The following is a 13,144-nucleotide window of genomic DNA, read 5'->3' as shown; positions in this document are numbered from 1 at the left end:
CCCAGTGAAAAGGGCCAAAAGGAGAAGTGGCAAGGCAGGGTGATCTCTCCCCTGCACCCCTAAGCGCTGGCGATCTCAGGGGTGCAGCATCAGACAAGCAAGAGCAAAGCCTGGCCAGGGGCTTGCCCGGTCCTGACCGCTTTTGTCTGTCCAGACGTGCAGCTCCTGCGCCAGCTCGGGGATCACCAGGAAGGTCCGCCAGCCCTGGCGTTTCTTGGATTTGAGGATGTCTCCAAAGATATGGTCTCCGATGTACAAGATATCCTTCCCCTTGGCCCCCAGCAGGTCACAGACTGTGTCCGAAGAGCCTGAGAGAAGAATGGCATGGCTCAGAACAGTGAGCCAAAACAGGTGCATTTTCCTCCCAGAAACCTCCACTGCTTGAGCGTGGCTGCTCTGGACACTGCTCACCTGCCCTGGGAGTTCACCCAGGAGCAGGTTTGCCTATGCACACCCCTACATGAATGGCAGCGACAGAGGCCATGCTGCCTCCCCCCCCATGTGAGAGTAATGGAGCCCTGGATGTCACAGACAGCTCTGTATCCACCCATTGTCCGTCCCTGGCTTGGCAGAACCTTCCAAGCATCGTCACGCTGCTGGCAGCACCTTTAAGTACAGCTGGGAACACTGCACTGGGCCAGCTGCAGCCACCCCTCCACCACAAGCCCTGCAGGCATTTCCCAGACCCTCCCTGGCAAGGAAGAAAAGGATATTTGAGGAGGAACGGGTCCATCTCTTCCCTGCACTGTGCAGCTCTGATCATGGAGAGCTTCTGGTGCAGTGTGCAGAGGGCACAAAACAATGTGCTTTGGGAAGCACAGCCTTGCCTGGCACAAGTCCTCTCACAGCTGGAGTGGCTGAAGGCCAGACCAGAGCCACTCCACACAACAAGAAGGGCTCCTGCCTCACCTCCTGAGTACACAATGCCGTGCTGCAGCGGGCCAGTGTAAGTACCAATCTTCAGCTTCCCAGTCACCTGTGGAAGGAGGTGTTATGTTAGTGCTGAGCAGCTGATGGTCTGGATCTTTTCTATATTGATACATTGATATGTCACTCTTTGTCTGTCTGTGTCACTCCCAAGCAGCCCAGAGGCAGCTTTCCTACTGTCCCCTGCAGTGAGTAGGGAAGCCAGCAAAGCCTTGAGCTGATGGGGCTGCTCAGGAATCACTAAGAGGAGACCCAGCCCACAGCGCTAGGGTAGGTCCTGTCCCAACACTGCATTGTCCATTGTCACTGAGAGATGCCAGACAGGAGGTGCAGGAGCCCTGTCAGCCATGGAGGTACCCTCCCCTGAGCACTCACCGTGTCCACCTGCCGCAGGACAGTGCCCTCCCCAAAGAAGAGGGGTTTCCGTGCATCCACCAGGATCAGGTCAAAGTAGGACTGCCAGGGCCGATGGGCACTCCCAGGCTACAAAGGCAGAAACAAACCCCAGAATCAGGCATGACACAAAAAACCACAGGGAGTTTAACTGGAGTGTCACTGTCCATGGCCATAGCCTTGTGACACTGCTGGTCCATCAAATCCCTTAGCTCCTGCCTCCCATGGGACAATGCTGTGTTGCCAGCACCATTTCCTAAAGCACTCCCCTTGTGCCACAAGCCCATCCCAGTCCTAGCAGTGGGGGCTGAGGACATGGTGTGAGACAGGAGAATAGCACTGAACATCCCTGTCAGGGCACAGCTGCCTTGTAAAAAGATGCTGGAAATGATACCCTGCCACTGTTCCTGAAGGGGGCATCTCACACAGATCCAGACACTTGCAACTCCACAGCTTTACAAGGCCATGCTGGTACTTTTGCCAAGAGTGGGAAAATGCCTGGACTCTATGCCACAGAGCATGGCTTTGACTCACAGCCCTGCCCAAAGGATACCAAGCCCTTTCTCCTCCACATTTCTGCACATTGTGAGATCAAGACCACAGCAAGGGGCTTCTTTAGCTATCAGTTGTGGTGAGTACCTATGCTCTCAAAATTTCCCTCTTGGCTGCCTTCTGCTTTTAAAGCAGTGTGAGAACACATCTTTTGAACATGAGATAGCCTCTCACTGGGAGACTGAAAAAGCAGTTTAAATTTGTATCATAAACCTTTCTCCAAAAGTTGCAGGGCTGAGTTTTGACCTCAGAAAAACAACAAAAAAACGCATGACTAAAACTTTGGAGTTACAATAATTAAGGCACAATCAGCCATAAATGTTTTTGCTGTTTTATAAAACTATTTCCTTTCCATCATGGCTCTTTTTAACAACATCTAAACCATTGTGCATTATTTCAAAGAAATCTGGCTACAAAATACCACAGTCGAAACATTTTATCACTGAAATAATGTTATCATTAACACAGATTATCATTTGAGACCAGATGATGCCCCTTTTCTCTTTGTTATATTGTATTTGCTTTGATCCCATTCAAACAGGACACAAAACAGCGAGTGTATTTTAACCAGATTAAAGCAACTAATCCCATGCAGCCGATGAAGCAGGATTAAAATGCTTTCCAGTTACACAGATAATTAGGCACATCAGTGTCTACTGCAACTGCAGTCTAGAATTCACATACCTTTGGTCCATGTGGAAAGTCAAACAAGTAAGTCATAATTTTCTAAAAGACAGAAAGAAAGTATTCAAATATGAGTTTTTAACATGTATTGTGTAGTTTATAAAAGCATACTTTTCTGATTTTATCTTTTCAGATTCTAGAACTTTTAGAACTTACACAGAAACCAGCATAAGATTTGGAGACAAAATGAATGGAACAGGATAATGATAGGAATTAAACCAGCAGTTTTTATAATCAAATAAAACAATTGCCTCAGAAAACTGCACACTGCTTCAGGCATATCTTGCAATGCTTTTAAATGGCATATAAATTTTTAGATTAGCAGTGTTGCAACATCCTGACATTCACCTGGAATTGGAAGTAACCATGTTTATTTCTCAGCTTAGCAGACAGCCCTTTCTGGGTCTCAGACCTCTCCTTGGTTTGGTGACCTGCCTATGCTCAGACTATCTATCTCACTTGAAAGTGCACTTTAAAGGATGCTAAAATCCAAAACTGAGTATCACTTTCCCTTACAGCCTTTTAATTTCTGAGGAACTGAATGAAGCACAGAGGGACTTAAACCAGGCCTGTACTAGCTCAGCATCAGAACCAGGATGACAAAAGGTGACTCAAGATTTCATCTGCATGCACCACTAACCCATCCTACACAGAGATTAGAAAACACACAGTTCTCCCCCAGATGTCCCATCAAAACCCATCCAAATGACTGGCTGGCTTATGCTTGTTCCATGATACACCAACCCAACAATTCTAGCAGCACTTACATCTGTGTATTTATAGTCACTGTTTGTGACGAGAAACACCTTCCCCACTTCATTCATGCGGCTGAGCAGCAGTGGCAGCTTCCCCTGGAAGCCAAAGGGAACACCCAAGTCACACACAAAAGTTACAGACATTCATCATGGGAAAGACACTCAACTATGATACCACCAGACAAAAAAAAGGCAAATCAAACCATCGAGCAAGCCAACTCACGTGTTGTGCACTGGCCAGAGCCAGGAAAGCTGCTGGTCCATCCAGGTAACCCCTCCAGAGCACAGCCCAGGGGAGGAAGGCGAGGGGGAAGGGCTCAGCAGGGCTGCAGTGCCTTTGCCAGCCACAGTGCCAGGCACCCTGTGCTGCTCCCACCGATCTGCTCCAGCTCCAAGTCCGTTCCCGAAATGGGCCCAGAGGCAGGTGAAATCTGAGCTCACGAGCCACAAGTTGGAACGCATTATAATTCCAACCTCAAATTAGGGAGAATTTATTCCTGGGGCTATTTTTATTGAATCTGAAATCTCAGTCCATTGCCAAAATAGCTGATTACCTCACTGAACAGTTACCTAAGAATTCTGTAGGCGTGTAACTAGAAACAAGGTTAACTGCTTTAAAGCTGTAATCTACCACAGAGCTCATCTAAACTACAAAATACTTACTCTGTAAGTGGTCCAGAGGGGCCTTGTACACTGCAGAGGTGGCAGGAGTAAGGGAAGCATTGGAGCTTGCTCAATTAGATGTGCTGAACACACATTTTGGGATTATCAAGAGACTGGACACTGGTGAGTCTTTCAGGATCTTTCCCTCAGTCCCTCATGGCTAAGTGTAACTTTTTGGTCAAGTGGCTAAAAAGATACTCAACTATTGCTTTTTAAAGAGAGGTTTGCTTGAGCAGAAAAACATGGGCAGGGAACATAGTTGCATTCACCACTGAAAAAAACAACATGAGCTTTGCCAGTGTGTTCACCTTGATAATATTTCCTCTGGCTTTTATATTTTACATATAAAACTGTGCACATCAATACAAGATCATGTGGATCACTGGCTCAGAATAAAGGCTGCATCCAAACTTTCCACTTTGCCTTTGGTTATTACAATAGAAATCACAGCCTTATCTGTTCTGTGATTTAGTAAAGCCAACCAGCATGTTTATTTCTTGCCTGCTTAGTCAGTACCGAATGTCACAAAGCACAAGTAAAGTAACTTCACACTTACATCTTTCACCACGTACTTCTCCAGATTCTCAAGGGTCTTTTCCTTAAGCGATCCCTGAAATAGAAACAGAACCCAGTGAGGTCATGGAAACTTATGATGTAAGAGACAACAAAGTAATGCCAACTTTCACACTTTAAAATGCTGTGAAAGTACAAACCAGGGCGAATCTGAACCAGTGACTCTAGAGATGAGAGGCTTTGAGTAGCAGGGACCATCACAAACTCTGTGATCCATCGATTCCCTCACCATGGTAAATAATCCACTTCAACAGCATTTTAACCCTTTCAGAAGGGAATACAATAGAAACAAACAAAAAATAGATTTGCCATACCAAACAAGACAGTTAACGACCTGTCTCCAACACTGACCATAATGCTTTAGTCAAAGGCCAACTCCAACATGTATCACACAACACTGCATAAGGAAAGAAAAATAGATTCCTGACGTCTGCATGGGTAAAAGGACTACCACAAGTACAACTGTGAGCAGAGTTCTCCTGTGATGGTTCTCCATCCCACCCAACAGACTGCTTGAATGAGGGAGAACAAGAAAATCAGGTTTTTAAACATATATTAATGCTCACAAAATTATATTCTAAATTTGAGCACAAGTGTATGCAGAAGACAAAATGCTTCTCTCTAATTAGAGAACAGCTGATCTATTTCTCTCTTTAATGCCAGTACTTTTTAGACAACATAGGATAGTGCCAATGTAAACAATTTGCAGTAGACTACTGCCTTAATAATTAGGACAATGCACAAGCCGTGGACCTGAAGTGCAAATACCCTCATGGCATCATGCTCTAAACCCCATGAATTACAGTACAAAAATGAAATCTGGGCACAATAAAAAGGAATAGGAAGCCAAGGCAGATATGTTCCCATACTAGGAGGGCAGTTGAGATCTTGACTCACTCCCATCCAACTGCAATTTATTATTTGCTCACTAGGCGGCAAAGCAGGACCCTTGCCCAGGGCAGGCAAAGAACAGCTGAACTCAGGAGTTACAAACCAGCCCCTCCAACCCAGTCACAACCACACACATCCCACAGAGCTCCTGCAGTCACCTTGTAATGAACCCAGTCAACAGCATCTCTGACATCCTGGAACATACTCCTGAAGGACATGAAGAGGTCTCCATCCTTAAACCCTGTTTCACAGCTGTCAGGAGACAGAAGAGAGATTTTAGCAGCCAGTCACAGCAGGTAAGAAACACACCAAGGAGCGAGACAGTTCAAAATGCTGTTTGGAGTTTGTGTTTTCATCTTGCCACCATGGTTTCTTATCTACTACTTTACTGCAGCTCAAACTTGAAAAGAAGGCTACAACCACAGTTTAACAGGAGCTGTGTGTTACCCAGGACTGCCTGTGCCTCCACAGTAGTACTACAGCTCTCTGTGACTGTAACTCTGACTTCTCACCCACATTACAAGAAGGTAAAAAGACTGCAGAAAACTGCAAAAATGCCATTTGCAGCATTGAACAGAAGATGAATGGTACTGAGGGAATAAAGAGAGTAGTGTTCTTTCTCCCTCTTTCCAGCACTAAAGAAGGGAGTGTCATGGAAATCAACTAAATGTAATGTTGCTGAGAAAAGGAACCGCTTCTGTGTTGAACACTTAGAATTAACATTAGAAATTACAAGATACTCTGGAGGTATCTTTGAGACAGCATGACAGCTTGCATCAGAAGAAATCAAGACGGATTGCACAGAGCTGTATTTATTATGACAGCAATCATCATGCCTCTCCTGAGAAAAGGTACTTCCCCTGATGGATTGCCAGCATAAACAGTTCCTCTTCTCCCAGATGAAATCACATTAAACCTTTGCCTTCCACTCACATATATGCAAAGATGACCCATCACAGGAGGTGGTGAGCAGCACAGCAGCATTCACATTTGCCAGTTCAAACCACAGCTTGTTGTTATGCTTATATGTTTTTGACAGCAAGGGAAACACTCATGCTGCACAAACAGCCTTTTATACCATACTGAGCACTTCACCTCTAAGTGTGCAATGTCCTTTATTACCACATGAAGCACTTGTGGTAACTGGCTGAGGAAATTCAGCCTTTCAGTTACCAGTTCAGACATGGCTCCAATGGACACAGGTTCAAAATGAACTGAATGGTGCCTGTAATCACTCTGTAAAAAGTGTGCAGTCCTAGAAGCTGCCCCAAATACCAATGTCAGACAGTATTTTGGTACTGCTGTACCCTGTGAAGAAAACCTTCATAACCAGCCTCTGCTGTACACACAGATCAAGTTAGCACCACAAAATTACAGGAGGCCCACCAAAACCACTTGAGGGGCCTCCAGTGATATTAAGAGCAACTCCATCTGTGCTGTTTTGCTCTTGTATAAAATAATAACAATTTTACTGTTCCATCCTCATCTCAAAGTGGAGGGAATACAAACCTCGTGTACCGGTCACAGTTAGTAAAGAAATCAACCAGGCAAGCCAACAGGTAGGTCTCTGCAAGGAAGAGAGTGAGATTATAAGACAAGGATAACATCATACAGCCACATAACTTTAGACCTTGTGCCCAACATTCATTAAAAAAACCCCTCAAACAGAAAAGCAGAGTGCGATATCGGCAAAGCTTTACTGGCTTAAAAGGCACAGAAAGAGGCCTGTGTTGGCTCACATTAGACTCACCTGGTAGATTGAATAACGTGTTCAGAATGTAAAACCTATCTGTGTCATCCCTCTGGATAAATTTATTTGGATATTGCTCCCGTGTTTCAGGCCTGAGAATAAATAAAGTGGAGAAGAGTGAAACCACAAAACATAATGAAGATAAAATGTGCTGAGCTGCAAAACAGAGTTGTAGCAGGGTCCACTAACCAAACTCTGCTGTGCTTTAATCAACCCCCAGCTTCCCCACATGCACTGTTGGCACAAGAGCAAAAGTGCATCCAGGGGTGTTCCCTGGGCCACGCTGACTCCGGCAGAGCCAGGACAAAGCCCTCATGCCTGAGTCAGCAAACTGAGCAGAGCCCACACAGGGACACAGAGTGGTCCAGAGTCCACAGCCCGACCTTAAGCCCCATGCTGCCGGCTAGGAGGATGCTTTAAATCATCTGTACTTTCATTGTTTGCTTATCTTCAACTCTCCCCCACTTCCCATGTGTTGCTCTCCACTCTCCCAGCAGCTCTCAGCCAGAGGCATGCAGGGCTCTGCTGCAGGAGGCTTGCTTGGGGCCCTCTGCAATGCATCAGCAGGGTGGCAATGACTAAACTCATATCATTATTCTGGTCTCCTTAATTTCTGGAGCTACTAAAGATCATTTTAGGCTCAAAGAGGAACTTGAGTTCATATATAAGCACATATAAGGGCTTTTTTTTTAAATTCTGGAGTCCTGATGCAAGGACTTAGAGGCTTGAAAAACAAGATTTGTTACCCTGGGGCCCCTGAGTTTGCCTTGCCTTCCATTCATATGTCCTTGCAGCAGGAATTTGGGATGGGGGGATTTGCTGGGACACATCAGGAACATGGCACTGCAGTCCTCTCTGCTTCCTAAAGCACCTTCTCTGGGACAAGAAAGACAAGCAGCCAGGGAAGGCTGCAGGAAATGGCATGCAGTGCTCAGTTCTGACACCCTCAAAGGTCAGAAACACAAAGGGGCAGAGCAAGATTGTTCCTACCCCAAGCCAGCTCAGGCCCTCAAACTTTCTTAGCAATGGCTGTGGAGCTGACAGCCTTATGGGGCACAGCCTCATGCAATGGCTTTGTCTTGACTGAGAAGCTGCTGACATTAAACTGTGCCAGGACAGGCGAGCAGCCCCTGCATGATCCCATCAGCTCTTCCCTACAGCACACATTCCTCTATTCCCAGCACGCTACGGATGTGCCTGAGGTGGCACAGCCCTTTTCCTTGTAAACATCTGGGCTGTTGCTGTACCTGAGAGCCTCAAATAACCCACAGCTAATCCTGGAGCTGTAAGAACACCAGCACAGCATCTGCTGTTAGTAGAGTCCCTGTGATGCCATATACAGTGGGTGCCCTGAGGGTGATTTACACAATAGAGTGTATTAAGTCAAAAAGAACAGCTAAGAGTCTGCACTCACCCTCTGAGGAAATTAAAGCCATGTGCACATACTAGGAGGTTCCCATAGGCATCAACTTTCAGCAGGTTTCCATAGTGGGTGTCAAACACCAGGCCTCTATTAAGAAAGCAATTTAGGATATGAAAAGGCAAGTGCATTAAGGGGTGACCATTTTAACAGCAGCTAGAACAGCTCTAGAACAGCTTTGCTCACTTGGCATGGGACATCAGAACAGAGCTGCTGTTATGATACAGATGGGGTCCCTACTGTCCCTTTTAGCTGGCAGCAGGTGAACAAGCAGAGCCCAGGCAGGAGAGACACCTGGCCTGCTCCCCATGGCCCCGAAGGTGCTTAACCCGAGAGGCTCAGCTGTGCATCTACCAGGGGAGCTGTGGGCCTCTTCCATGGGGCCACAAACCTGACAGCCCTGTCGGGCTGCAGGGAACAGTGAGGGGTGATAAAGGAATTTCTCTCTGCTGTTTCATGGCTCTGTCACAGACAAAGCCAGATGGGGTGTGTAACCATGGCACAATACTTTGGACATGCCCGGTTCTGACTCTAGCAAAACTGTCTCATTTATCCAGCAGCTTGCATCTGGATAACACAGCCTTCCCACTGGGATAGCCCTTCTGTCCCCTCTCTGGGATGGAGGTAGTGGATTTAACAAAGCTCTCATCACCAGTCTGTGAGGAGCTATGCCTTGTTACAGGCAAGGGCACAGCCAGCAGCAGCTCTCGGTGTAAAACACGCTGAGAGGAGGGAAGGCAGGAGGCTGCCAGACTAAAACTGGAACAAATCAACAGACCCTCTGGTCCAGTCTTTTGTTAAGAAACTCTAAAGGACTCAAAGAAGCAAAATCCAGCAAAGGCACAAGTGGAAAGAATTTGAAGGAGCAAAGTTAGATCAAAAGCTTTGTTCAAAATAAACAACGCCCTTTCTACCTCTCCCACCAAAAGACAAAATACAGGAATTTAGTAATTTTGCACCATTAATTTAGTGCAAAGTTATAAAATCAAAAAGTTACTATATCAAACCGTTTTGACATTTGATTCATCTTGACAAGAGCGCTGGATTGGTCCCATTTCTATTCTTGTTTACTGTCAGCTTAATTTTCAGGATGTCTTAAGCACCACGACACTACTAATTAAAATCATTCTGAGACATCCATCAGCCTCTTGGACAGTAATGGCTCCTTCTCCCCCTGATTCTGATTTCACTCCCAATCCAATTGTGTCTCTGCTGTTTTTGCTCTGAAGGGCTATATTTGGACCATGTTTTCAGCAGGGTTATTTTCTTGCACACTCCCTCTTTGCTGGCAAGGGTTCATGTGTGCAAAGGCTCCCCACATACTGGGTTAGTGTTCTCCCTTCCCCATGATCTGTGGCCAGCCACAGGCTTCACATCCACAAGTGAAAACCTGGCCTCACATGTCGCCTGTGAACTTCACAGAACAAATATTCAAGGCCTTGAGCAGGTGGGGTTGGTATCTGTTAGTCATTTACCTGGTAGGGAATGCAGGATCATACACAAAATTGAGCAGCTCATGAGGGTATCCAATGGAAACTAATCTTTCTACGGTCAGGTCAAATCCAAGAGATTCGTATTCAGGGGATTTATACACTGTACCAAGATGAGATTTCAGTTAGAAAATTTGAAAACAGCTAGGGGGTTAAACAAGAAGGCAATTAAAAGTAATGTACCCATTCTCCCTCCTCCCTCCTCCACATACCATTCCCTCCTTTGGTGCCTCGGGTCCCCCAGCCCAGAGCATGGTGGAATTAGCTCCTGCCCCAGGGCTGCAGTGAAGCAGAGCTGCAGTTTTTATTTCAGCAGCAGAGTGCACCAGATGAAATATCCATCAGTTTATCATAGCTCTCTGCATCAGGAAAAATGTATTTTAAACAGCAGCTCCCCTCCTTGCAGTCCTGTTAGGCAGATGCATGAACACTCTGTGTTCCATCTGTTCCAACAGGGTTTTGGTTTGCTATGTTTTTGCAAAGCTGATAAAGAAACCAATAAATTGCGGGAGCACATGTATTGGAGGTTAGAAAGCCTGAAATTCATCACTTCTGTGCTACTGTTACTGCTCTGGATACAATCCCAAAGCTTAGTATTGCTCCAGATTTCATCTCAGGGGAATTAATGTTTGCTGCAGACTAAGTTAGCGTGAAGGTAGAGCTGTCAAGTTAACATATGATTTGTTTGTTAATAACACCATATGGTACTGCAAAAAATCTGTTCTTTATTACCCTTGTGCATCAAAATCCTACTTTTTTAAGCAAGCTCACTGCTCTCACATGTCAGAAGAGCTGCTCATCTGGGACACACACCTTCCCTTTGCTCCATAGGAAAGAAATGGACTTGTTCAAATAAGTCATTCCTACCATGCAGCCTCTCTTCTTCCAGCAAATGACCTTCCCATGTACTTAAAATGTTACTGTTTAATCAGATCATTAAATTACATCTAAAAGGCAATCAGGACAGATGGAAATCACAGGGTTTCTGTGGCAGTGTGTTTACGCTCACTGCGTGTCTGCAGAAGCCCAGAAGATAAGGGGCTAATGTGCATGTTTCAAACACTGAGACAGCTGGATAGTCCTGAAGCTGACCAAGGATTGCTGGTAATAACAGCCAGGGATTGTTGGTAATAACATGTTGTGAGAAAGAACAGGATGTGGCTGGAGAAGGGGCTATGTGGAGGTAAGGGCAGCACTTTTCTGGGGCAAACGTCCTTGTTCTGGCTCCCAGAGATAAGCACAGCACAGCTCAAGTGCAGGAATGAGGCTGAGAAGTGAGCACAGACTGTATGGGGGAGATTCAAGACCATCCTAGACCCTCTGACCCATTTTCAGAAAGGTCTGGAAGAACAGAGTGCAGATGGTAACTAATTTCCACAGAAAGAAAGAGCCCTGTTTTCAAGGTGGGAAAAACTCATCTATGAAAAGATACCCCAAAAGCCCAGGCATGCATGTGCCCCAGAACTCTGGACACCCCATCAGTGCTGCTGCCAGGACTGCTGATCTCCTTTTCTCGCTTTCTTCCTTTCTCTCTCTCTTCCCTTCTTTAATTCATCTCTCTCTCTCTTCCCTTTTACCCTACCCTTTTATCCAAACCCCACTGCTGTGTGCTTATAGTAGAAGGTCAGGGATTAGCATACCAATTTTCATGCCAAGTGTAATATACCAATAAAGCTTTGTAAGCTTCTGTTGTTCCTTTCAACCTACAAATCCTGGGTGCTCCCTTCCCCTTAGGAGTGGGATACCATAATGTTGTTGTCTTAAACTGGTCCTAAGACAAATAAATAAAACCCTTGACTGCAATGAGGGTTACAATGGGTTCAGTGGGTCCAACTACCTCCAACACTTGAATATTTCAAATTTAGCTGAAAATGTGCAAGTTATACAGTAAACTCATTAGAGGACAGAGTGCTTTTCCTGAGAGATCTAACACATCTGTGGGCCTCATGATATATATTAATACACATTGTCTATACTGCCCAGTAATCATCAGCATATATATATATATACACAGTGGGATACAGAAGTTTAATCTGAGAAGAGAAAGAAAATATATAAAATAATAATAAAAAAAAAATTAAAAAGGCAAGGACTTTAGCTGAAACAAGACTGTCAGAAGACTGAGATCACAGCACCCGTGACAGAGGGCTCCTGTTTCTCTTAATAACCTAAAAAGCACCAGAATCCCAAGAGTTAAATTTCCCCATTAAACTAACAGCATTAAAAATGTAATGAGCAAACCTGTAATGGCCCTAAACAGATAACTAAAATCAATAAAGCAGTTATCAAAATCTCCAAGCAATATTATACCAATGGCAAACATCAACAACAACATGATACAACATTCAATGCACACAGTCTTTTCTATCCTTTAGGAAAGGAAGGATTGATTGAGCTATAGATAGGAATAAGCAATCAAAAAGTACAGCTAATGAATAAAGCAGTGACTGACAAGGCAGTTCTGGGGAGTGAGCTAGAGTTGGAGGGAGGAACAGGCAGTTAGGTGATGAACAAAATTGTGACAGTGACACCAGAGCATCATCTGGAACAAGGAATTCCTCTGATTCAGGACAGTAAAGGCACTTCCCAGGGAAAACTCTGATAAGTACACGTGCACATATTCTCAGAATGTGAAAGCTCTGCAAAGCTCCCCAGTCCCCCGCTCTGCCCATGGAGGTGCTGCACTCTCCTTTTTCGCCTTCTGGGAAATTTACCATGCTACCAACTTTATCCCTAATAAATCACTTCCAAACAAAACATTTATCCAAGGAAACCCTGGTCTTTCTGAACTCACCACCCATGGTGATGCTGCCCAGACAGGAACCTGAGCAGGAGCACACTGGCATCTCCTCTGGAAAAGCAGAGTGGTTCAGCAACAGCTCCAGCAGAGCCTTTCCAGGGAAACTGTAGATCTTTCTGATGAGCTAGCTCTGTATCTTTTTAACACTCCACCAGGGAACAGCTGTGTGGGACACAAGGTCAGCTGCTCACAAAATACCCTCAGTCGATTTATTTCTTTCTGTATTTGCCTCTCCACCTTAGAAAA

General features: G+C 45.3%; 1 protein-coding gene across 1 annotated transcript in view; it reads right to left on the bottom strand.

The window, feature by feature from the left end:
- NT5C2 (5'-nucleotidase, cytosolic II) overlaps nucleotides 1-13,144 on the bottom strand; it is a 60,326-nt gene that overhangs the window by 3,723 nt on the left and 43,459 nt on the right. Inside the window, exons 4-14 of the mRNA XM_063405381.1 lie at nucleotides 10,084-10,201; nucleotides 8,603-8,698; nucleotides 7,189-7,280; nucleotides 6,948-7,005; nucleotides 5,597-5,690; nucleotides 4,531-4,584; nucleotides 3,324-3,407; nucleotides 2,557-2,598; nucleotides 1,303-1,410; nucleotides 910-976; nucleotides 138-308 (exon numbers count right to left, since the gene is read on the bottom strand). Coding sequence (XP_063261451.1) covers nucleotides 138-308; nucleotides 910-976; nucleotides 1,303-1,410; nucleotides 2,557-2,598; nucleotides 3,324-3,407; nucleotides 4,531-4,584; nucleotides 5,597-5,690; nucleotides 6,948-7,005; nucleotides 7,189-7,280; nucleotides 8,603-8,698; nucleotides 10,084-10,201 — 984 coding nt within the window. The remainder of the gene's footprint in view (nucleotides 1-137; nucleotides 309-909; nucleotides 977-1,302; nucleotides 1,411-2,556; nucleotides 2,599-3,323; nucleotides 3,408-4,530; nucleotides 4,585-5,596; nucleotides 5,691-6,947; nucleotides 7,006-7,188; nucleotides 7,281-8,602; nucleotides 8,699-10,083; nucleotides 10,202-13,144) is intronic.

This window comes from Prinia subflava, chromosome 9, assembly GCF_021018805.1.
Source record: "Prinia subflava isolate CZ2003 ecotype Zambia chromosome 9, Cam_Psub_1.2, whole genome shotgun sequence".
NCBI lineage: Eukaryota > Metazoa > Chordata > Aves > Passeriformes > Cisticolidae > Prinia > Prinia subflava.
Note: the sequence above shows the minus strand (reverse complement) of the source record. Positions and strands in the feature narration are given on the sequence as shown.